General features: G+C 40.4%; 1 protein-coding gene across 3 annotated transcripts in view; it reads right to left on the reverse strand.

The window, feature by feature from the left end:
* Window positions 1–26,854, reverse strand: part of LOC140186426 (arrestin domain-containing protein 1-like) — a 76,823-nt gene that overhangs the window by 22,266 nt on the left and 27,703 nt on the right. For all 3 annotated transcript variants that reach the window (XR_011882866.1, XR_011882865.1, XM_072240697.1), the window contains exons 3-4: window positions 9,645–9,695; window positions 5,749–5,903 (exon numbers count right to left, since the gene is read on the reverse strand). Coding sequence is in view for 1 of the 3 variants with exons in the window: in XM_072240697.1 (XP_072096798.1) it covers window positions 5,749–5,903; window positions 9,645–9,695 (206 nt within the window). In the remaining 2 variants the exon portion in view is untranslated. The remainder of the gene's footprint in view (window positions 1–5,748; window positions 5,904–9,644; window positions 9,696–26,854) is intronic.

Below are 26,854 nucleotides of genomic sequence, written 5' to 3' on the forward strand. Positions count from 1 at the left end.
CCTCCTTCCCCTCCCTGAAGTCAATAATCAGCTCTTTAGTTTTTCTGACATGCAGCACCACTCACCAGGTGACCTCTCTCGCTCGAGTTACCTGACACATCACCTTCCGTAATTCTGCCAACAGCGCCATTGTCAGCAAACTCGTATATGGCATTGGAGCTGGACTTATGTGTGTATAGATTGGAGAGCACGGGACTAAGCATGTAGACTCCAGGTACACCTGTACCGATGGTCTTCAAGGAGATGTTACCATTCATCCATTCCGATTGAGGTCTGCCAATGAGGAAGTTGAGGATCCAGTTACAGAGTTGAGGTACAGAGGCCCAGGTCTTGAAGCATGTTGAGTTTGAATGGGATGACTATGTTGAATGCTCAGCTGCAATTGACGAGTTGTTGTTGCCCAGATGGTCCACAGCAAAGTGAAAAGCCAGAGAAATGATATCTGCTGTTAACCTGTTGTGGCAGGAGGCAAATTGGAACAGATCCAGGTAATCCGAGACAGGAACTGACTCACACCACAACCAACCTCTCGAAGCACTTGATCATTGTTGACATGATAGTTGCCGGATGGTAGTCGATGTTCACCACATTCTTCTTGGGCACTGGTACAAGATACCTTTTTGAAGCAGATGAGAACCGTAGACAGTAAAAGCTAGAGGTCAACTTTATGTACAAATACTGCAGTCAGTTGGTCTGCACAGATCTTTAAGTCGTCAGCCCGGTAAACTGTCTTGTCCAGACGCCTTTCGTGGATTCCCCCTCCTGAAGGATGCTAAACATAAGCCACAAATACTGAGATATAGGGTCATCTGGAGATGTGGGGACTCATGTGTGGGTGTGTCACAGCGCTTATCAAAGGAGGCACTGAGCTCATCCGGGAGAGATGGGTTATCTCCACTTATGCTAACCAATCTCAGAAGTAATATTGGGCAAGCCCTATCAGAGCCGTTGAGTGTCTGAGATTCCAACTTTGTTCGAAATTGCCTCTTTGCATTTGCAATGACCATCCAGAGGTGATACCTGGAGTTCTTATATGACCAGCCCTAAATGCCACATATCCAGCCCTTAGCCAATTATGAATCTCCTCATTCATCCAGAGCTTTTGATTCATGGACTCTAAATTTTTGTGTTGGTACACACTTGTTAATGCATGACCTTACGAAGTCGATGACAAATGTGGATAGTTCATTTAAGTCAGGTGTCAAATCCTTCCTTGAACATGGTCCAGTCCACTGACTTGAAGTCCCAAGTTCACTCTTCCACCTCTGTATCCAACTCTCTGCAGTCCTCCTCATCGGCGCTGTGCTCTTCAGTCTCTGTCTGTATGCAGGCAGGAGGGGCACAGCAAGGTAAGCAAGATAGGCACCACTGATGCAGCGGTCAAGTGTGTTGGATCCTTCAATGTTGTAGGTGTTGTGTTGATAGCAGTTAGGCAGAAACTTCAGGTTAGCCTGATTAAAGTCTCCCACAACAATGTGATAAGCATCAGGGTATGCCGTTTGTTCTTGTTGATAACAGCACTCCATTTTTCACGTGCTGGCTTGAGGTGAGATATAGACTGCAGTCAGGATGATGGTGAGGAATTCTTGCAGAAGGTAGAATGGACAGTATTTCACTGCCAGGTGTTCCTAGTTTGGGATGAGCAAAATGAGACAGGACCACCATGTCCATTCACCATGACAAGTTTATTATAAAGCAGAAACTGCAGCTTTGTCCCTTACATGATGTCACCATCATGTGGAGGTTTTCTAATGACTACACATTAGTCAGGAGGATGCTGGGGGTGGGGGTGGGGGTGGGGAGAGGGTCATAAGACCCTGGGCTTCAGTCTGACCTGAAGCCCTACCTGGCAACCACGTTTTCTGGCACAGTGGAGGTCTCCCCAATGTTTCCAACTTCTGTGCTCACCTTCTAAAAGGTCTGTTCTGCTCAAGTCTGCTGGCTCTGTCCAAAGGTTCACACAATTGCTGAAAAGCGCATTACTTACTGGAAGTTTTCACAGCAATTTTCAGGTTTAAAAGGTCAGATCTCAAGTATGCAATTGCATTGTCGTTAGCTGCCAGCAAAATGTTGCCTCTCTCCTGCCACACCTTGTGATGTTAAGGACAAAGGAGGAGAGATATGCCTGCAGTCAGAGGAAATGCTAGAGCAACAAAACATGCACTTCATATCAATATTCACTAAAGAGAAGGACATGGAGAATAGTGAGGTAGTACAGGGTAGAAGGAGAGAATTGTAATTTAGCAATACAGCATGTTAACAGGCCCTTCTGGCCCAACAAGTCCATGCCACCCAACTGCACCCATGTGACCAATTAACCGACTAACCTATACATCTTCGGAATGTTGGAGGATACCAGAGCACCTGGAATAAACTCAAGTGGTCATGGGCAGAACATACAGACAGCAACGGGAACTGAAAGCAGGTCGCAGGCACCGTAATAGCATTATGCTAATCACTATGCTACTGTACATTGGGTCTCTATGAATATTAAGGTGGCCAAGTTCTCAGAGCCTGATGGCATTTATCCCAGGTTCAGGCAGGCTCTCTGAGGCCTTCTTGCCACAGACACGGTCCCAGAGAGTTGAAGAGAATAACCATCACTGTTTCGTCTAAGAAAGGTAACAGGGACAACACAGGAAATTAGAGATACAAGAGATTTTGCAGATGCAGGAAGTCTTGAGCAACACAAAATGCTTGGAGGAATAAACAGTTGACTGATCCTCTCCATATTCTGCTTGACCTGCTGAGCTCTAGCATTTTGTGTGTTGTCCAGGTATTTATAGGCCAGTATATCTTACATCAGCAGTAGGGAAATTATTTAAGATTTTTAGGGATCGGATTGACAAACTTATTAGGGTTTGTCATCACGCCTTTATTCAGGGTAAATCACGTCTCACAAACTTGACTGAGCCTTTTTTGACAAATGAGCCTTTTTTTAAGGTGACAGATAATTGAATAAGGCAAGGCAGTAGGTGTAGTTTCCATGGTAAATCATGGACTTCAGTAAAGCATTTGAAAAAGTCCTTCATGGTAAGCCGACCTGCAAGATTAAGTTTCATGGTATCTACAGAGACTTGATAGATTGGATTCAAAATTGTCTTGTCATTGTAGAGAGGGTAGTGGTGGGGAGGTGCTATTCTGATTGGAAGTCAGCTACCAGTGGTGTTCTGTAAGGTTCAGTGCTGGGATCTCTGTTGAAACACAGGTAGACTAGTTAGTAAGTTAGCAGATGAAAAATTGGCAGTGCTGTGGAAAGACAGAACAGGATATTGATCAGATGGAGATAGGTGTGCAGAAGTGGCAGACGGAGTTTAATCCAGACAGGTGTGAGGAGTACTTGGTTAGAATGCAACAATCTTCTTACATTTGACTTGGGGAAGTCAAATACAAGAGCAAAGTAAATGGGAAGTCCCTGAAGAGCACTGATATACAGCAGGATCTTGGGGAGTAACTCCCTGAAAGTGTCAACACAAATGGATTGGGTGGTTAAGAAGGCATACGTATACTTGCTTTCATTGGTCCGAACATTTAAACTAAAGGTTGGCAAGTTATGTTGCAGCTCTATAAACCTGGTGAGGACACATATGGAGTATTATGTACAGTTCTGGTCACCGCATTATACAAAGAAACGTGTAGGCATCAATAGGTTGGATAGTTAATCTTTTTTCAATGGTATCAAGAACAAAAGTGTGTAGGTTTAAGGTGTGAGGAAGGAGTTTTAAAGTAAATTTGGAGGCAAAGCTTTCTACACACGGTGTGGTTGCTATCTGGATCTGACTGGCAGAGTTGGTACAGCAGTACAATTCAATCACTTCATAGAATTATAGAAACATACAGTGCAGAAATAAGTCCCTATAGCTCCTCCTACAGTGACCTTGTGCACATCAACTAATATGCCTAGCTATGCTAATCCAATTTGCTCAATTATGCCTGTATCCCTCTACACCTTTCCAATTCAAGTACCTGTCCACTACTACTACGTCGACTCAGGCCAAAGGGGCCGGCGTCAGGTACGCCGACTACCTGTCTAACTGCCTTTTAAATATTGTAGTAGCATTTGCCTCTGCTACCTCTTCAATCTTTTGGTCCAGATAACCATCATCCTCTGTGTCAAAGAACGTTCCCCTCAGATCTCCTTAAAAAAAATTTCCTCTCTTAAACCTGTGCCTTGTATTTCTATCCTCGATTCAGTATCTCCTTGTAACCACAGCCTTCCATTCCAGGCAGATTCTGGTTAACCTCGAATGCTACTACCTCCTGTCATGTGTGATTGGAACCGCTACTACTCCAATTATACTGCTCCAAGTGCAGCCCAAACAGCATTTTGTACAACTGCAACATAGCATCCTGACTCTTACACTCAATGTTTTGGCCTACAGAGGCACACATATAAAAATGTCTTACGCCACTCTAACATCCCCTCAATTTACACCATGTGTCCAACCATAAGTTGACCATCCAAAACGTATTAACTTTACATTTAACTGAATTCAATTGTCACTATTTCATCCAGCTTTCCAGCAGATCTATGTACATCCCACTACATCCTTAGAAAACCTCGTTATTTATGATTCCACCAATTATTAATGTATTTGCATACTTACTAACCATACCCCAGACATTCTCATTCAAGTTCATTGTACATATTATGAGCAGCAACCGCTATAGTAAATATCACTTGCTATGGATTACAGTGCAGAAAAGCATTCATCCACCAGCTCTCTCTATAACCTATCATTTAGACAGGTACAGTACTGGATAGGCAACGGATAGAAGGACATGGATGTACTCCAGGCAAATGGGATTATTCTAGGTGAGCAAAGAAGGTTAACACGGACATAATGGGTCGGAGGACTGGGCAAGTCTCACGTCTGCTACTTATGAAGCTCTACTACTCTATGACTCTCCAACTCTAATAACTGGAGCAATGATTAGCACTTCAAACAGCAATTCTCCGAAGACTACACCAAAAGCTTTGCTTGATTTTACGATACACAATTCCCCAGACCAAATTGAACAAGCCAGTGGTTACAGCTTTCACAGTTTCTACAGAGACTAAAGCCAAACCCTTTAGCTTTAAATCAGGTTGCTGCTCACAGTCAACCTGCTCTAGATTCCTTTTTACAGTAGCAATATTACTTTGCACAATGAAAAACTTGAATCAAATTAACTCCTTACAGGTACATTATAATTGTCATAACAAAGGTTAAAAAAAAAACAGAAAGGCTGGTATTCCATGAGATGTTAAGATACATACTGAGCTCAACCCTTACACACTCCAATAACTGCCCAGCATAATCTTCACCGTCCAGTCATAGACTGATAAGGTAAATAAGATCTAGATGTTGCTGCTGTGATATGTGGCCCAATCAGCTCCATCAAAACATTAAAATATTCCAGGCGTGGGTGGGGCAAAGAGTAGAAAATCAGAGGTGACATTGGGAAAACTTTAAATATGTAATTTTAATCTAACACCCACTAAGCCTTAAGGACATGGTGCAGAATCAATGCCTTTTGTAATTGGAACAATTCTTTCTTATAGTTAGGATGGTTATCAGAGTCTTTGTTTCACTTTAGTTTACATTAAAAAGTTATTATGCCCTGCCCATATGTGTACGGTTTATAGACCTTCCAGGCAGAAAACTTGCACTCCATGGAACAATAATGACTACAGGAATACATTTTCACTTAGCAGTATACAAATTAAATGCAATATATGCAAGTATGTTCAAACCATCAAATTACCTCAATATCATTGATCTCATTCAGATTGAGCAGATTAAGAACGTAAAACACCTTCTCAGTTCTATAATCTTTAGAGAATCGTGCAGTTTCTATTGTAGCCCTGATGCGATAGCTTATCTTCCCAAAGGGACCTTCAAATGAAGTAGGTATCGTAGCTTTGGAAGAAAACATACACAAATTAAGTGGTTGTAATTCCGTCATAGTCAACGACCATAGTTACTACAATCCTTTTTAAATGTATTTTAAGGTCATAAAAAAAAACAAATAAATAATTTTATTAACTTTGCTACACAAACTGCCATGCAAATGCAGTATAGCAAGAATTTATATCCCCTGTTGGAATCCTCAACTGGCTTACTTTCTACTCAGTTGGGTATTTCTGGAAATGTGCTTCAACTAAGGTAGAGCAGAGGTAACTTCACCCAGTGAAGATGTACCTGAAGCTGTATAACATTTGGGTCTTGGTCATCAAGTCTACGCCAGCTCTTGGAGTAATACATCAATTCCAGTCCACACTTATACCATAGTAACCTGTTCCCCTTCAAATGCCATTAAGTCCACAACACATCTGCAATGGAGGTAATTTTCAGTAGTCGATTCACCATCCAATCATCCTGACTTCAGGATGTGGGAGTAAGGGGCAGAGAACCACGAAAAACCCATGCTACCACAGGGAGAATGCACAAACTCCACCCAATAGTTCCAGACGTCAGGACTGAGAGTGGGGCAGTTGGAGATTTGAGGGAGCAGCATTCTCTGCTGTCTAACTTCATTATCTATCCTGGGGTGCAGGATGCACACAGGTCTACAGGAGGCAATTTTTGCCTTTTCCTTCTCTATTCTATGCTTGACTTGGAACATCAATTACAAACCCAGGTTCATTCTTGGTGTATTGCTTTTGAAGAGATTGTGTTTGTAACTGTGGTGTCAGACTTTCATAGAGGGTAGAGTGCTCACTGTTTGATTGGGAATGCCAATCACATTTTACAGAAACCCTAAAATATCCTCTGTGCACCATGTGATTGTAGCAACCAGACACTATTAGACTGCTCGGATACTTTTACAAGACTGTTCAAAACTGTTGGGTTGACCATTAGATTTTAATTCTGGGTAATAATAATTACACACTTTCCTCCAAAATGCTGCAATGTTGCACCCTGCAATGCCTAGAATGAATTCTGGGAGAACAAGGAGTAGGCTGGGAGATTCGTAGTATCTCTGTGGATAGTGAATGCTGAGTGACTACACACATGGACAACCTCTAAGTAGTTCAGTCACATCTGGAACATTAATTGGCCAGAATTTACAGAACACTAATCTTTGGTGAGGGAAAGAAAAACACATGATCCAATCCCAACCTAACTTGGTCTAACTGTCAATCATTCCTTGACATTTTGTGATCATCTTCAAAAAAAAATTAGACTGCTCTGCTAACACAATTTCCAAAGCATGGATGATCAGCAACACTTCCCAAAGCATGCTGTTATTAGAACCCTAAATTCTGCAATTTAATATCATACCTCAAGATCTTAAATGATCTCTGCTTTAATTCTATCTGCCCAACTCGTCCTGTAAACAATGCTGATGTATCTGGACATTTGCATAACAGTGTACTTCATCTCAGCAGTCTTTCAGAATCACCAAGGTTACCACACAAGAGACCATTCAGTCAACTGAATCCATGCTGGCTCTCTGCAAGAATTGCTTTTGGTTCTTTTTCCAATCACCTTCATTCTAGGTTGTCTAGTTTTTGGCTCTTCCATCAATGGAGAAAAATATTTCTTTATCCACTGTCTAGACATTCTATGACTGCAAATACATTTAAACAGATGCCTTTTCATTTGTTCTGAGGAGGACAACAAAACTTCTTTGGTTTATGCAACATAACTTAAACCTTCATCACTGGAATCATTCTCTCTTCATAATTTTGCAAATATTGTTGAGCTTTCAGGCAGATGTTGGATATTGTAACGAACACTAAAATTTCAACAGTGTACGATAATAAAGGTTTTTGATGTGCTGACACTATTAATTTTTGGGAAATGAACAATATTTTGTTAAAAGTTCAAATAGTGAATGCCCAAGTCAATATTTTCAAGGAGATACCACATACTTAAAAATGTGGTAACTATTGCTCTAGATTAGTAATTATCTGCAGAACCTAACTCTAGATTGGAAAGATGAAGGAACAGAAAAAGGAATGAAATAAATTTCCTATTTTAAGACACTTGCAGAGGTCAAAAAACAGCTTTGGTTAATTCACATTTTTGTTAATTGGCTAAATATGGAAGAGCAATGATGGGATGCTTCTATTAGTATTATCAAAATCACATGTATCAGCTACCCATAAATGGTGAGACAGCTGATACCCAACCTTTCCCAATATCAGCTGGGAAGAAAATAAATGAGAATTGCATGCAACTTCAAATTTATAAATCGGCAAAAGGTTAATGATTCTTAAAGACTATTTACAAACTTCATTGCCTTAGTATAAATTATTGTATAATACAAATTATTGTACTACAGCAGGATTTGCAACTTAAAATTATTTCATCAGATTAGTAAATTTTGCCTGACTAACAAGTTTGCAGATTGATGGAGTTGTGGATAGTGACCACAAAAGATGGTTATCGAAAGATACAGCAAGGTAGAGTTCAGTTGGAAATTTGGGTGGAGAAATGGGAGATGAAGTTTAATCTGGATAAACTATGAGGAGCTGCATTTGGAGAGATAAATTGCAAGAGGAGAGTATACAGTAAATGGCAAGATCCTTAACTGCACTGATGTACAGAAGGATCCTGGAGTGCAATTCTACAACTCCCTGAAAGTGCCAACAGAAGTAGATAGAATGGTAAAGGAGGAACACAGCATGCTTGCTTTCATCAGTTGTGGCATTGAGTACAAAAGTACTGCATGAAACTTTTGTTAGGGTACATTTGCCGTATTATGTGCAATTCTAGTCATCACAATACAGGGAGGAAGCGGAGGCTTTGGAGAGCCTCCAAGACACGATCACCAGGATAGTGCCATGATTGGACAGTAACTAGCTACATGGAGAAGTTTGGCAAGCCTGAACAGCCAGAAGCAGTCTGACAGATATATATAAAATTATAACATATGGATGGGGTAGATGGTCAATCCTTTTCCCCAGGGTAGAAAGGTCCAATACAAGGGAGCAGAGATAAAGATATGAGAGGCAAGTTTTGCTTCAAATATGTGCATATTTAAATGTGTAGAACACACACTGCTAGGGGAGGAAGAGACGTTTAGACAGACTCATGAACAGGCAGGGAATAGAGAGGAAAATGGGACATGTGCAGGAAAATGAGATTGCTTAGAGGGGTATCACGGTTGGTGCATGTTCCAGTGCTACATTGTCCTGTTCTATGCAGCTCTCTTTTCTCTCCTTTCAAGGCATTATAAAATAAAATCTGAGTTAGCATATGATTAGATAGTCTTGTTCATAAATGGGATGAGTGCAGATTGAGGTAATCAAGATGGCTGTATGAAGTTAAGACAATCAGCTTTATTTAAGTACAAAGTTATTTTACAGTAAGTTCCCACAAGCAATATCCAAAAGTGGATTCCCAGTATATGAAGTGCATATATAGAAAGACATAGAAAGAAAAAATCCACAGAAAATGCAGCTAGGGTTTTATACAATCAAAATAACAACCTGCATCAAACACAAGAAAAACTACAGAAGCAACAGGGTTGGGAACAAATGCTTATCCCAGGAATAGGACAATAAGATTTAAGCAGTCTCCTCTAAAAACAAATTATGATAAAAGGCAAAGGCTCCGTCATTGACATTCTATGACAAAAATATCACTCCAATCAATAATGTTAATCTATGCAATTTTAACATCTCTTAGAATACACAAATATATGCTTACCTGATAGAAGAAACTGGAATGGGTAAGTATATTCTCCAGCTGACAGTGATCCTGTAGAGATAGGAATTTTATTAATTGACTTCCTCACTGAGAGACCACAGTCTGTGCAGATCAGAAATAACATCTCCTCCTCGCTGACAATCAACACCGATGCACTTCAAGGATACCTGCTTAGCCCACTACTCTACTCTCTCTACACCATCAATTGTGTGTCTAGGCACAGCTCAAACACCATCTATAAATTTGCTGACAACACAACTTTTGTTGGCAGAATTTCAGATGGTGACGAGAGGCGTACAGGAGCAAGACAGATCAGCTGGTTGAGTGGTGTTGCAGCAACAACCCTGTACTCAATGTCAGTAAGACCAAAGAATTGATGTAGACTTTATAAGTGGAAGTTAAAGGAACACATACCAGTCCACATTGAGGGATCAGAAGTGGAAAGGGGGAGCATTTTCAGGATCCTGGATGTCAACATCTCTGAGGATCTATCCTGGGCCCCAATATATTGATGCAATTACAAGCAAGGCACAAAATCAGCTATATTTCATTAGGAGTTTGAGAAGAACTGGTATGTCATCAAAAACACTTGCAAAATTCTACAGATGTACCATGGAGAGCATTCTAACTTGTAGTTCACTGTCTGGTATGGAGGGGCCACTGCATAGGATTGGAAAAAGCTGAAGAAAGTTACAAACTCAGCAATCTCTATCATGGGCACTAGCCTCCACAGCATTCAGAACATCTTCAAAAGGCAGTACCTCAAAAAGGTGGTATCCATCAACCCCCATCACCCAGGACATGCCCTCTTCTCATTGTTACCATCAAGGTGGTGGTACAGGAGACTGTAGACACACACTCAATATTTCAGGAGGACGTCTTCTCCTCCACTATCAGATTTCTGAATGGACAATGAACCCATGAGTCCCACCTCAGTATTTTCCCCTCTTTTTGCAGTACTTACTTTTCTTTTTTATTATATATACTTGCAGTTTATAGTTTTTATTATGTATTACAATATACTGCTGCTGCAAAACAATACATCTTCACAACATATGAAAGTGATATTAAATCTGATTCTGATTCTTTTTTCATGGTAGCTTTTCATATGTCCAAAACACTTGTTTTGTAGTCTACAGTCAATCATCTTGGAGCATTTTGTCATGTTAAAGACATAAAGGCAGGTTTCTGTTGTAATATCTACCCCATCCACCCTACCTTTACGCCGAAACCTCACTCATGCTCTTTTTACCTAGAGTCTCCATTATTCTAATAGTACTCCTGACGAAGGGTCCTGACGAATAGTCCTGACGAAGGGTCTCGGCCTGAAGCGTCGACTGCACCTCTTCCTACAGATGCTGCCTGGCCTGCTGCGTTCACCAGCAACTTTGATGTGTGTTGCTTGAATTTCCAGCATCTGCAGAATTCCTGCTGTTTGCTAATAGTACTCCTAGCGACTTTCCTTGAAATCCCAAATGCCAAATAGTATCAATCAAATCTCAGGTATGATCCTATCTGGGTGACCAACACCAACATCTGGCTTAACTGCTCCACATTTGAAATTCTTTCCTACTTGTAAATTGCCCCCTTTTAAGATCTCAACCCTCTCACTGGTGTAACTGCTTCCTGTACTAAGACTATGCTTTCTTATAACATTTTACAGCCATGTACAATCGATAAAGTTTTAGTAACTTTTTGTATAAAATTTAATCATAGAAGTACAGAAACTTGGAAACACAGGTACAATATACCAGGATACCGAGTTTTAATCATGTTTCTGCTACCAGAACTTAAAAAGGCAGTGTGAGATGTAACCTTGCACCTAACCCCTCTAAGATTTAAATAATTGAAAATGAATCTAAAAACTTTAATACACTGCTAATGAGTAATCAGTTCTTCAAATATAAACAGTTGCAATTTTACAGACAAATACAAGCAGAGCCAATGAAATCAACCTTTGAATAAAACCAACTTTACAGTTTACGCTTTCCACAGATTCCAAGCTTGCAGAGCACACAACAAAATTTATCTCAGTGATTTTCTTGAAACAATTCCGTCATGACAAAGTGCCAAAACTGACAGGAGCTAAATGCATTGACTTGTCATGCGTGACAGAGGAAAATACAAAGGACTTGTGCCCTTTGGATTGTGTGCTTATTTATCAAACTCATATCCTTCAGACAGGAAGTTCATTCTGCTTTTGGGAGATTGTGCACGATTTCAGTATGCAAGGGGCTCCTTCTGTAACCTAGACAGAATCAATTCCCTGAAATGCATCACTAGTTCAGATTATGTAATCAAGACCTTGTCGCTGTTTGTCATATCTTGCTGACCACAAATTAATAGGTTCTTTTAAAGTTTGATAGCTAATTTCAACCAGATGGAGAACAGCATTTTAAAAAATGCAAATCTTCCTAATCTCATGTTGCGTCAGCTTGTAATACTTGATTGGCATTGACTTAACTTTAAAACAATATTTTAAACAAAAAAAATGAAATACTCAGCACCATAATATCAGAACAATGCTGGCCTTCTGCTGGGAAGTTGCAATGAACTTGTTTCAAATGTATAAGGCAATAATGAAAATATTTCTTGGCTAATGTGTAGTTTCAGTCTTGTGTTAGGAGGATATACTTGTATCAGTAAGAGTTTTGAGAAGGGCCACGGATTAATTCCTTGCATGAGATGGTCGGGCTGTGCATATAGTGGAGTTTAGGAGGAGGAGGGGATTTTATTGAATAACTAGCTTCTGAGAGGCAAATGCCAAAATGCTTTCCCTTGGGAACCAAGTACAGGTGAGAGTGTCAGAATGGTGCTTTGCCAAATTAAGCGGCACTGAGGGCTATGAATTTTTGGAATTCTCTCTTTTACAGAGAGCTATGGTGACTGGACAGGTGAATTGATTCAGGAGCATTATCATTTTGACTTTAGGAGAGTCACAGATTATAGGAAACAGACTAAGTGTGGCCAAGATCAGACATGCCATGATATTACAGAACAGCAAAACATGCTGAGGGTCCGTGTAGCTCACTCCTACCCGAATACTCTGACAAATGGCATAGCTTACACACTTACATAAATTCCAATATTGCTCAATTAATGAGAAGCCTTGCACTGGATAGCATTTTCTTTGTGATACCATCAAGAATTAATCCAGAGTAGTCCAATATCATTCTCATTTTCAAAACTCATTAATATTGAAATGAGGTGTTTCAGCCTTTCTGATTCTTCATGTAGTGAGGAGAGTAGTGACAGCATGTACTTCCTACATTAATGGTACTTTGGTGGGGAAGGTTCTTCTCCTACTGGAGAGGGAGGGAGCCCCTCAATTATTGTAGTCATTAGTACACGACCCCAGAATGTCAGAAGTAGCACCAGTGTTATTAATGTGTAGTAGAACAGTATCAAAAGCCTTGGCCATGTAGGTAAAAATGAAAAGACACTGAATGGTTTATTCTTAAAAATTTTTTTTATTATGAATAAAATTTATTTTGTTATAAAAATGAGTACCAAAAGACCATGAGAAAGACAGACACCGGGTGAGCACTGAAAACAGAATCAGTTTAAGACAGGCAGTTGATGGCTGGTACAGATAATGATGGGCTGAAGGGGCTCTTTTCAAGCCCTTTGACACTAATGGAATTGATCCTCCTGAGGATATTTCACATTCATAATTGGTTTATCACCAAAATGTTTACTGTGAGCTGTCTAAACAAAGATGGTGATATCGCTCTATATTCTGCCCACATTCAAGGTGGAATAGTATTTGCAACAGATTTGCCAATATAATTTTGACAAATCTACAAAGTGAGAGTCGAAAGAATTCTTTAAGTATACAGCTCTGTGAAGCTGAGAGGTAAATGTTGTCCAGCTCTGATAATCTGGTTCTATAAGAACAGAGGATCAGATCCTGAGGTTAACTGTTCTTCAGTTTACTATTCAAATCATGCTCCTTCTCCTTGGACAGGAGGATACTTATCTATTCCAGTCCAGATGAAGAGTCTTGACCCAAAACACTGACTATCCATTTTCCTCTACAGATGCTACCTGACCCACCGAGTTCCTCTACCAACTTGTTTTTGTTCCAGGTTCCAACAACTGCTTTCTCTTATGTCTCCAGAAGATTTATCTTGACAATCTGTGAAAATTCCTTGAACTCAGGGAAGCTAGGCACTCACACTCTTAGTTAGGACCAGTACAAAGTTTAATCTTTACACACTGAAGCAGTCTTGAAACTTATCACTTCAATGTCTCTGATGTGGTCTTGTGCCCTTCTCCAGATTTATGCTTCTCTATTACCATTTTCCTGACTTGCATTGATTGCTCTGTTGTCTTAATTTTGGTTTGGTCTTTTGAAAAGCTACCACACTATTGGACCTTATAGAGAGCGGTGGTATTTATTCTTCTGAATTCATTGAGAACAAGTGATGCTCCAATTTTCTACATTAACAAATTGGGTGAGTTGGTAATGTTGTTCATTGCACCTGAGGAAAGTTAGTGTAGTAATTACAAAAGGGATGAATATTTTTTCAGCCTCAATTTTGTTTCTTAATTTTTAGTAATTTGTTGACAGGTTTTGGAATTCTTCTTTTGATTTGACACAATGCATAATGATTTGTAGATTAGCTTCGAAATATCTTACTTTGATATAATATAAATTTAGAAAATGAGATAGCAAAATGTGAAAATAGTTGTGGCAGCTGAATACTCTTTCAAGGCACTGTAAATAAACTACATTTGCTCAACAGCCTCAGTTGTAATGACAAATTGCCAAGACTTAAGCAAATAAACAGCACTAAGACAACACTCAGCATCTTACAGAACTGTGAACCTGAATATCCCAATAAAGCTTTAGCAAAAACTGCCCATTAAAGTTTGCATGGAAACCCATGAAGAAAAATAAGTATTGCTCATTCCACTTTAAACATATGCCAAAAATATCACCTGTTAAAACAGTTCAAGATTCAAGACTGCATAATGTCATTTCCAGTACACAAGTGTAAAGAAGAACAAAATAATTGTTACTCTGGATCCAATGCACCACAATTTGGGTATAATTTAGAACAAGTTCTCCAAATCTCAGACCAATGACCTCAAGGCTATTGCATTTATACCTTTAAAGTGTTTGAGTGGGTTTAAGAGGGTTATAGACTGATACCTTTCTGGCTGGACACAAGGCACTGACAGCAGACTCAATATGCAGTGACGCTCCAATAATCTACTTAGTCTTCACAGGTCTCATTAGTTCAGCATCTGGCTCACATGTAATATTTCCTTCACTCCCTGGAAGCTCGGCTCCCTTACATTCTTTAAACTTCCTGGTTCACTGGAAAAAAGTTACAACGCTGAGTAATATCCAAAAAAGTGACCTTAAAGCACAGTGGGGTTTTAATAATATCCAATATATGGAAAATATGCAAGTCTATAAGACCATAAGACATAGGAGCAGAAGTAGGCCACCTGAACCAGTGTGTGATCTGCCAATCCTTCATGGCTGATTATCCATCTCAACCCCATTCTCCTGTCTTCCCATAACCTCTGACGCCCTGACTAACCAAGAACCTATCAACCTCTGCTTTAAATCTACTCAATGACTTTCCTCCACACCTGTCCATGGCAATGAATTCCACAGATTCACCACCTTTTGGCTAAGAAATTCCTCCTCATCTGTTCTAAGTGGACTTCCCTCTTTTCAGAGGCTGTCTCCTCTGGTCCTAGAATCCCCCAATATCCTCTCCACATCCACTCTGCCTAAACCTTTCAATATTCAATAGGTTTCAATGAGAATAAGTCTAGCCCCAGAGTACTCTGTATGCAGCATTATTGGAGTTTTACTTGTTGCTGTTCCAGATACAAATGGAAAACACAATTATATAGACAGAGGCAATTTACATAGGTGAGCTATAAACCGAGCATCTACTGACAGGTATATAACTTGAGCAAAACTATCAGAATTAGGTTTATTATCACCGGCATGTGTTGCGAAATTTGTTATTAGCAGCAGCTAAGATTTCAAAATAGTTAATTGCTTCAAAAATCTCAGGGGCTATTCTGATGAACTCCCTCAACAAGTGTTATCAGAACCTTTTAGAAGTGTTGTTGCTGAACACAGCTGGTCATTCTATAAACAAAATACAATATGTGGAAAGCAACCCTCTGTTTAACAAATAATTCACAAACTTACTTATGTGGATCATAGTCACAGAACAATAGAGCACAGGCCCATAAACCCACCACCTGCATGCTGAACACTTGTGCTCATGCTCTTTAACATCTCATAATGACTGTGCTGCTTTAAAAATTATTCCAAGGTCATCGGTTTCCATAACGTAAATTTGGTGAATTAAAAGGGAAACAGTAGTTCAAGTTTAATTTGCAAAATACGTAAGGAACTCATTATTTTCAAATACAACGATATTACAATTTTTAAAATATCCAACAAACTGAAGGTGAATCAGTTCTCACTGGAGGATGAAACTGTATTACATTGCTAGCCGTGCAGATTTCAAAAACATCACACAGAAGGTTCACCAGAAAAAAAAATCTGGACAAATTCCAATTTCAGGATAACAATTAATTAGCTTCCTCATTAAAACATTTATTTACAAAACATAAGAGATAATTATCCCCTTGAGATCTGATACTGAAGGTAAACAATTACAATTAAAACAGATTTGCAGACAAGAACACCAGTACTTTCAAATTTGTTTGTCAATCCTAATTGCAGAACATGACACATGGAATTCCTGTTTGTTATTGTGCATCAGTACTCTACAATTAAAATCAGATATTACAAGTGCCAAGTTTGATAAACAGTTTCATTCTCCTGCATTCTAAGTAGAATCAGCGTTAAACAGTACAGAAACATGTCAACCAAGGTGCTGAGCTGGTCCCTTTCCCCTGCATTTGACCCCTCTCTCATAAACCTGTCCAAATGCTTCTTACACATTTTAATTGTATCTGCCGCTACCACCTCATTCCATTAACCAGTACCTCAATGTGGAAAAGCTTACCCCTCGGATCCTATTTGGAGCTTTCCCCTCTCACAAACCTACGTCGTCTAATTTTAGACTCCCCTAACCTGGGAAAAATGTGCGACCATTTTCCTTATTTATGATTTTATAAACCTCCATAACACCATCCCTCACTTCAGCAAAACAGTCCCAGCCTTTATTGTCCCTCCTTATGTGAAACCCTCCAATCCTAGAAACTTCTCTGTGAATCTTCTTTGCACCCTTTCTAACTTAATTAATTCCTAAAGCATGGCAACTGCATGCAATATTCCAAGTGAGATCTCACCAATACCCTGAACAACTGTAACACGATGTCTTAACCCCTGTATTCAATATCCCAATGGGTAGTCAAAACTGCCCAGCACATCACTGGCACCAGTCTACCTGCCATCAAGGATATATATACACACAGAAAGTGCCAGTAACATCATGTAAGATCCACCCACATACCTTGCTCATGGACTGTTTGTCTCACTCCCATCAGGGAGGAGGCTACATACTATTCACACCAAGGCTACCAGACTCAAAAATAGTTACTTTCCCCAAGCAGTAAGATTGATCAACATTTCCACCTATTAACTCCACCGCTACTTTTCTATTTCACATCAGTGACTTTATATACAGCCTAGCATCACTTTAGGGACATACAATAAAAGTATACAAGCTATCTTATGTATTTATATTTATTGCATTTTTTAAAAAATTGTGTTCTTTATCTTTAGTGTTTTTTTTTGGCTGCATCGGATCCGAAGTAACAATTATTTCATTCTCCTTACAATTGTGTACTGGAAATGATATTAAACCACCTTGAATCTTGACCAATAAAAACAAGTTTGTCATACACCTTCAACATCCTTTCTACCTGTGTTGCCACTTTCTGTTATAAATCCCCACAGAACACTGAAATTCAATGCGTATGTATTGCTCTGATTTAATTTCCGAAACATCACTTAGCACAAGTCCAATCTGCCATTCCTTTACCACTTTTCCAGTTAATCTAGACCATTTTCTCAGCAGCCTAATCAAATTTGGAGCGAGAGAGGAGACAACTCACAGGTCTGAGCGAGATTCTAAAAAGGAGTGTTTACAGGCTTTTGCCATTTTTCCGGTGGCCCAATTGGGAGCAAAAGAGGAGACAACTCACAGTTCTGTGAATGAGATTTAAAAAGGAGCATCTGTGGCCTTTTGGCATTTTCTGGCAACCGAATTAAAGAACGATTCATTGGTAAGTGCAAGTAAAAACAAGGTAGGGACAAGCAGAGAGGCTATTGTGAGTGGACCAGTTTTAGAATGGAGAGACTTGGGTTCATCAGGCTTTGGCGAGAACATGCTTGGGCAAGGTATAAATCTGGTAAAGTTCTTCTTTTTCATTCTTTGTCTGTTAGTACATAGTTAGAGCAGTAAGAGTGACTCCAGGGGCTGTGTTGTGTTTTTTGAGCGAGTTGTGGGAGTTCTGGGAGAACTCCAGTCATCCAGATAACAGCATTTATACCAGGTGCACCAAGCTGCAGCTCCTGAGATACCATGTTAAAGAACTGGAGTGCAGGTCAATGACCTTTGGTTCACACAGGAAACCAAGGTGATGGATTGGAGCTACAGGTCACTTCTAAGTTTCAGGAGGAAGGTACCTAGGTGACTGTCAGGAGAGGGAAAGGAAATAGGCAGATAGTGCAGAGTACCCCTGTGGATGTTCCCCTCAATAATAAGTATATAACTTTGGATACTGTTGGAAGGGGGAAAAAACAACCTACCAGGGGGAGGCCACCATGTCTTGGTCGCTGGCACTAGTTTGGCAAAGGGAAGGCAGAGAAGGGAACTGAAGCAGAGATAAGGATGAGACAAGGGATTCCATAGTTAGAGTAGATAGGAGATTCTGTTGACAATATAGAGACATACCAATGTTATGTTGCCTTCCAGGTGCCAGGATCATGGATCTGAGATCGATTCCACTACAGTCTAAAGGGGGAGGGTGAACAGCCAAGAGTCCTGGTACATATTGGCATCAATGACATATTCAGGAAAAAGGAGGAGGTCCTGAAAAAAGAACTTAAGGAGCAAGATATAAAGCTGAAAAGCAGAACCTCTAGTGTAGTAATCTCTGGAATGCTGCCTATGCCACTGAAGGCAAGAATAGGATGATTTGGCAGATGTATGCATGGTGAGGAACTGGTTCAGGGGACAGAACTTTAGATTTATGGATCACTGGGATCTCTTCTGCCAAAGGTATGAGCTGTACAAAAGGGATTGTTTACACCTGAAACTGAGGGGGACCAATATCCCTGTAGGTTTGTTTGCTGAGAATTGTTAGGGAGAGTTTAAGCTAATTTGGCAGGGGGATGGAAACCAGAGTGATAGGGCTGAGTATGGGGCAGCTGGTATACAAACAGAGGCACTGTGTAACAAGACTATCAGGAAGGACTGGCAGATGTTAGGGCAAAACTGCAGTCAGTGGAATGAGTTGCAGTAAAATGGGGACAACATTGAGAGGATGACGAATGCAGGACTGAAGGCGTTGTATTTGAATGCATGCAATATACTGAATAAAGTAGATGAATTTGTAGTGCAGTTAGAGATTGGCAGGTATGACATGGTGGGCATCACTGAGTCACAGCTGAAATACAATTATAGTTGGGAGCTTAACATCAAAGGATACACATTGTATCGAAAGGACAGAGGGGTAGGCAGAGGAAGTGCTGTGGCTCTGTTGGTTAAAAAAATGAAATCAAATCCATAGAAACAGGTGGCACAAGATCAGAAGATTTAGAATAGTTGTGGATAGTTACAGAACTGCAAAAGTAAAAAGACCCCACTGGGAGCTTTTCACAGGACTCCGATCAGTAGCCAGGATGTGGGTTACGAGTTACGAGGGGGGAAGAAAGCGAATGTCAAAATGGCAATGTTACGATAGTCATGGGGTTTGGGGGGTGGGGGTGATCCAATATGCAAGTAGATTGGGAAAATCAGGTTGGTTCTGATTTTGGATCCCAAGAGAGAATTTGATCCCAAAACAGATGGTTTTATGGAGCAGCTTGTGGTCGAGTCCGCTAGGAGGATGGCTGTCAAGGGACGTCAAAACCAACTTAAAAACAAGACAGGGCATTTAAGGGAGCAAAGGTTAGTGGGAAGTTAGAGTAATAGGAACTGTTTAAAAGTAACAGAAGGCAAGCTAGCCAATAAGATCAATGAGGATAGCAAAGGTTTTTTCAGATATATAGAGTAAAAGAGAGGCAAGAGTAGGTATCGGACCACTGGAAAATGATGCCGGAATGCAGTAATGGGGGGGGGACAAGAAATGGTGGATGAACTGAATAAGTATCATGCATTAGTCTTCACTGTGGAAGAAAGTAGAAGTATGCTGGAAATTCAAGAGTGTCAGGGGGCAGAAGTGAGTATAGTTGCTATCACTATGGTGAAGATGCTTGGGAAGCTGAAAGGTCTGATAAGTCACCTGGACAAGACAGACTACGCCTCAGGGTTCTGAAAGGGGTAGCTGAAGAGATTGTGTAAGCATTAGAAATTTTCCAAGAATCACTAGATTCAGACATGGCTCCAGGAGGACAGGAAAATTACTAATGTCACTCCAGTCTTCAAGAAGGGAGAGACTTATAAGAAAGGAAATTATAGGCCAATTAGTTTGAACTCACTGGTTGGGAAGACATTAGAGTCGAATATGAAGCATGAGGTTTCAGGATACTTGGGGAGGCAAATGATAAAGTAGGCCAAAGTCAGCATTGCTTCCCTTAACAGGAAATCTTGCCTGACAAATCCTTCAAACCTGTTGGAATTCTTGGAGGAAATAAGAACCAAGATAGACGAAGGAGAATCGGTGTACGTTATATACTTGCATTTTCAGAAGGCCTATTACAGGACAGATACTAGTACAAAAAGAGCATTGGCTCTTTGGCAGGAGGCAAAGAGAATGAAGGGATCCTTTCCTGGTTGGCTGCCAGTGACTGCTGGTTGGCTGCCAGTGACTGCTGGTGTTCTGCAGGAGTCTGTGTTGGGACCATTTCTTTTTAGATTATATATCAATGATCTGGTTGACGGAATTGATGGCTTTGTGGCCAAGTTTGCAGACAATATGAAGATAGGTGGAGGGGCAGGTAGTGTTGCAAAAGCAGAAAGACTTAGATTAGGAGAATGGACAAAGTAGTAGCAGATAGAATATAGTGTTGGGATTGGTTAGAAACAACCCATCATGCAGAAGTCATGCTGACTACCCCTAATCAGTCCAGGCCTATCCAAATACTCACAGAATAGCTTCTAATAGTTTCCCAATGACCGATAGTTTCTGGTTTATTCTTAGAGCCTTTCTTAAACAGAGAAACATTAGCTATCCTCCAGTTCTCCAGTACCTCATCTGTCACTAAGGATGATTTAAATATCCCTTGCAATTTCTGCACTTTCCTCCCACAGAGCCCAAGGGAACACCTTGTCAAGCCCTGGGATTCATCCACCCTATTTTGCCTCAAGACAGCAAACTCCACCTCCTCTGAAATCTGTACAAGTTCCATGACCTCACTGCTGCTTTGCCTCACTATATACTTTGCCTACTTCTATATAGTCTGTGTCTATCTCCTGCCAAAATACAGATACAAAAAAACCCATTCAAGATCTTGCCCATCTCTTTTGGCACAGATTACCATTCTGATATTCCAGATGAACAATTTTGACTATTGCAATCCTTTTGCTCTTAACATATCTGCAGAATCCCTTAGGAGTCTCCTTCACCTTTTAGCCCTCCTGATTTCTTTCTTGAATGTCCTCTTGCATTTCTTATACTCCATAGCACCTCACTTGTTCCTACCTGCCTATACCTGCTATTTCTTCCTACCTACACCTTTGTCAAAAAACAGCCCGTCCCAATCCACACTTGCCAGATCCATTTTTCTGACAGTATCAAAATTGGCCTTTCTCCAATTTAGAATCTGAACCCGCAGACAAGACCTATCTTTTTCCATAATTACCCTGAAACTAATAGCATTATGATCACTCGATGTAAAGTGTTCCCCTGCACTAATTTCTGTCATCTGCCCTGTTTCATTCCCAAACAGGAGATCAAGTATTGCACACTCTCTCGTTGGGACTTCTATGTACTGATTAAGGAAGCTTTCATGTACACTTTTGACAAACTCTATCCCATCTACTCCTCTTACAGTGTGGAAGTCCTAGTAAATATATGGAAAGTTAAAATCACCTGCTATAACAATCTTGTTTCTTGCAACAGCCAGCAATCTCTCTACTAATTTGTCCGTCTAAATCCAGTGGACCATTGCATGGCCTATAATATAGCCCCTGTTCTATGGTCATGCCTTTCTTAATCTTCAGTTCCACCCATAATGCCTCAGTAGACAAGTTCTCCAGTCTGTCCTTTTTCTCTGACCAGTAACGCCATTCCTTCTGCCCTGTTGCATCGAAAATAGTGAAACCCCAGAATACTGAGCTGCCAGTCCTGCCCTTCCTGCAACCAAATCTCACCAATGGCTACACTATCATAATTCCAAGTTAATCCATATCCTCTTATCTGTCTTTCCTACGATCCTCAGGACATTAGTGGCACCATGCTCAACCATTTGATTCCTGACTCCATCCGAGGTCTTAACTGTTTCCAAACCTCTTCCTTATCTGTTCTGGCACTCTGGTTCGCATCCCTCTAGAACTCTAGTTTAACCCCACACCCCCTCCCCATACAGCACTATCAAAACTTCCTGCTAGGATATTAGTCCCCTTCCAGTTCAGGTTCAAACTGTCTCTTCTGTACAGGTCCCACTTCCGTTGTAAGATGCAATGATCCAAATATCCGATACTCTCCCTCCTACAGCAACTCCTTAGCCATGTGTTAAACTGTATAATCTTCCTATTTCTAACCTCACTAGCACGTGGCATGGGTAGCAATCCTGAGATCACAACCCTGGAGATCCTGTCCTTTAACTTAGCACCTAACTCCCTGAACTCACTTTGCAGAACCTCGTCACACTTCCTACCCATGTCAATGGTACCTACATGGACCACGACCTCTGGCTGTTCACCTTCCTATTTAAGAATACTGCAGTCTCGATCCGAGATATCCCGGACCCTGGCACCCAGGAGGCCACAAATCATCTAGGAATCTTGTTCTTGCCCACAGAACCTCCTGTCCGCTGTCCTAACTAACAAATCACCTATCACCACGGTTCACCTCTTTTCCCCCCACCTTTCCTTCTGAGTCAGAGTCAGACTCAGATGCCTAGCATCTCTACTGTTCTAACTGAGCAAACAAAGAAGGAAGAACAATGAACTGTGGGGGAGAAAAAATAACTACCTACAGCTTTTATTCCTTCGCCCGCTCAAGCCTCCCCGCACTAAAGCCTTGAAGAGCTAAAGCCTCCAAAACCCCACTCTAACTCTCTCCACTCCAAGACTGGCGGCTCTGCTTGCACCCGTCTTACTTTAATTTGTCCTTGCCAATCAACCCCAAGTCACTGATTTTTCTACTCAATCCGTGAACCAGAGTGAGCTACGTCTTCTCAGGCTTCCCATTTCCGATTTGCTGTTGCTCGTGGTGTTTGTTTTTGCCATGTTTACCCCATGAGCTCCATGCCAAAAAGGAATTTCATTCCACCCTGGTGTAAGTGACAAACAGCTCATTTAATCTGAATGGGAAGCTTCAAATCCCATTGCTGTCTGTAAGGAGTTTGTATGTTCTCCCCACAATTGTGTGTTTCTTCCAAGTGATCTGGTTTCCTCCCACATTCCAAAGACATTCAGATTTGTAGGTTAATTGGTCACACGGGTTTAACTGGGCACCATCCAGTACCTTAATTCACTTTCAGTTGACTCTATTGCAGGGGATGAGGCATGCAAATAGTGGATGGATCTCCAATCAAGTTGTAGATGTCTCAGCCAATCATGCCCCACAATGTTGGCCCTCCTTGATTTTACCACAGACAAGCCCAATGTGGGTTAAAGGTGGTTGCATTTTTCACTGTTATCTTTTTCTGCAGGCTTCAATTGATCTTTGAAATCTTTGAAATGCTGTTTTGTGGAATGACTGAAACAGATGAAATTTAACTGATTTGTAATTCACCGCTGGTGTAAGCACAGTGCTCGTCTATTGAGCAACTGAACTCGACTATCTTTCTAATGTAGCCAGCCATTACCGCTCTTTTTTTAAATGATTACTCAGTATTCACTGTTTATAAAGCTGCAAATTCTTTTTTCTGCTTTTTTAAAAAACTTGAATGTCTTCTCCCCTTCCAAAGAACACATACGATTTTTTTTACTCGGCTGTTCCTCGCTGCACTTTTTAAGAAGTCAAATTTCTTGCAATGCTTCAACTGATACCTAGCCATCTTGGGCTCATCTAAAAAATCTCATCATCATTGTTAAGGTTTGTAACTCAAAAGTATAGAACTAATTCAAAGGAAAACAAAGCCAAAAAGGCTAGTCTAGCTTGTTTTTTTTTACTTTAAGCGAGGCATGCACATATCACATGGTAGTATCATGATGTATGCAATGAACATCTTTTCAACATATAACCATAATGAATTACATAAATAATGCTCAATCAATATATTTACAACCTTACTCAAATATGGCTTAAATATTAAATACACAACATCCTTCAGAGGTGGAAGTGTACCATCCTTATGGTCTTGCTTATGTGACTCTAGTCCTCCTAATACAGTTCGTTCTTCAATACGTGATCGTTGAGCTCCCCTCCTCACCTTGTGGTGCATCAGAGGCAACCCTGCTGCTTCTTTAGCATTTGTCTGTTTTCTTACAAGGCCGAGTAGCTAGCTCGACGCTCAACCCAGCATGGATGGAAAGTGTGCAAGAGCCGGCTGGATTTGAACCTGGGACCACTCACTTCAAAGTCTGGTGTGAATGCCACTATACCACCCTTATCAGTAACCCTCAAGTGGCCCAGTAATCAACATTTCAAGAACAAATGCTGGTCTCACCAGCAAAGCCCGGATGAAAAAATATGAACAAATTTAAAAAAAATAGAAAATCCATTTTCATAATCTATTTTTGCAAAAACACCAATTCTAAAACTCAATCCTGAGCAGAAATGAGATATGAAAGCAAAAGAATGGCATCAGTTCAAACATTCCTATATTGAAAATAAATCTTACAAAAGGAATTTCCAGATTTGGAAGAGATTACAGATAATCATTAATAGCAAGCATTCATTGTTTATTTTAATTAATCATTATTCACAGAAATGGGGAAAATAACCTTATCCACATTTCCTTCATATATTTAAAAATACTCTTCTCAAAGTCCAAAGTTGCCTGGAAACAGTATTTTAATTGTAGACATTTAATTCAACGATTAAACTTTAAAAAGGCTATCAACCTCAACCTATACAAAATATTGTCCATTTGAAAACAAATCAAAATTAAGTTCATGATTTATTCCTTATTCTTTCACCTTTAACAAGATTTAACAAGTTTGCTTTTAATTTTACTTCTACTTTCAAAGATACTGCCTGACCTAGAGTTTTCCAACACCTGCAATTAAAAAAAAAAATAATTTATTTTTAATTGCTCAGGGACAGTATACCTGCTTGGGAATAGTTCACCCGAAGAGTGACTCATCTTCACAAAACAATACACTAGTTTGAATACCTTGGCAATTGGTTAGAAATTAACGTAGTCCAAAGAAGAGCAATTGGAAACATACTTTAATGAGGTGTTTCCTGTTAAGCCAAATTAATCATACCTGTTACTGTCAATTAATTCTACAACTTATGTGGGGTACCTCATTATCAGAGTGCTAACATTTTAAGCAATATTCATGATAAAAACTCTTCAAGGAATTCAACCCAAACCTAGGATTATGGATCTAATTTGCACAGTGCATGAAATGCTAGATCTTAATTATTATATCTAACTAAAAAACAATAAATCTGCATACATGAGAAAATCTGCAGATGCTGGAAGTTCAAGCAACACACACAAAATGTTGCTGGAATGCAGCAGGCCAGGCAGCATCTATAGGAAGCAGTACAGTCGACGTTTCAGGCCAAGACCCTTCGTCAGGACTACTGAAAGAAGAGATAGTAAGAGATTTGAAAGTGGGAGGGGGAGATCTGAAATGATAGGAGAAGACAGGAGGGGGCAGGAAGAAGCTAAACGCTGGAAAGTTGATTGGCAAAAGGGATACAGAGTTGGAGAAGGGGGAGGATCATGGGACAGGAAGCCAACGGAGAAAGAAAGGGGGAGGGGAGCCCAGAGGAAGATGGAGAGCAGGCAAGGAATGATTGTGAGAGGGACAGAGAGAGAGGAAAAAATATGGGGGAATAAAAATAAATACGGGATGAGGTAAGAAGGGGAGGAGGGACGTTAACAGAAGTTAGAGAAATCAATGTTCATGCCATCAGGTTGGAGGCGACCCAGACGGAATATAAGGTGTTGTTCCTCCAACCTAAGTGTAGCTTCATCTTGACAGTAGAGGCGGCCATGGATTGACAAATCAGAAATGGAATGGGACGTGGAATTAAAATGGGTGGCACTGGGAGATCCTGCTTTCTCTGGCGGACAGAGCATAGGTGTTCAGCGAAACGGTCTCCCAGTCTGTGTCGGGTCTCGCCGATATATAGAAGGCCACACCGGGAGCACCAGACGCAGTATATCACACCAGTCGACTCACAGGTGAAGTGTTGTCTCACCTGGAAGGACTGTCTGGGGTCCAGAATGGTGGTAAGGGAGGAAGTGTAAGGGCATGTGTAGCACTTGTTCCACTTACAAGGATAAGTGCCGGGAGGGAGATCGGTGGGAAGGGATGGGGGGGAATCTGCATATATTCTTTCATTTACATTAATAGTGCTATTCTTAAGCTTCCCAATGACATTTACAAGTTCCTAAAAGATGTTCCTAGCTTCTCATTTCAAACATTGTGTCCTTTACATAATCCTCATTTGAAGGTCGGGACTCCGTTCATCCCTTCCCCATAAAGCATTATTCACTGGAATGCTGTTGAAGACACTGCAAGAATATGGTCTAGGAGGTTATAAGTAATAGTGGGTTACTAAATTCTTGCTTTATTATAACTACAATGGCGTCTTCAAATACTATTCACATATACAATTCTAAACACCCTCAGTAATCATAATGGAAAACACGTTTCTCAGTTAAAGAATTGGGATCTTGTTTGGGTATTCCAATCACAGATTAAAAAGTGAACCAGGGAGTTCATTGTTTTTATGTTTCA

Source organism: Mobula birostris, chromosome 22, assembly GCF_030028105.1.
Source record: "Mobula birostris isolate sMobBir1 chromosome 22, sMobBir1.hap1, whole genome shotgun sequence".
NCBI classification, from domain to species: Eukaryota; Metazoa; Chordata; class Chondrichthyes; order Myliobatiformes; family Myliobatidae; genus Mobula; species Mobula birostris.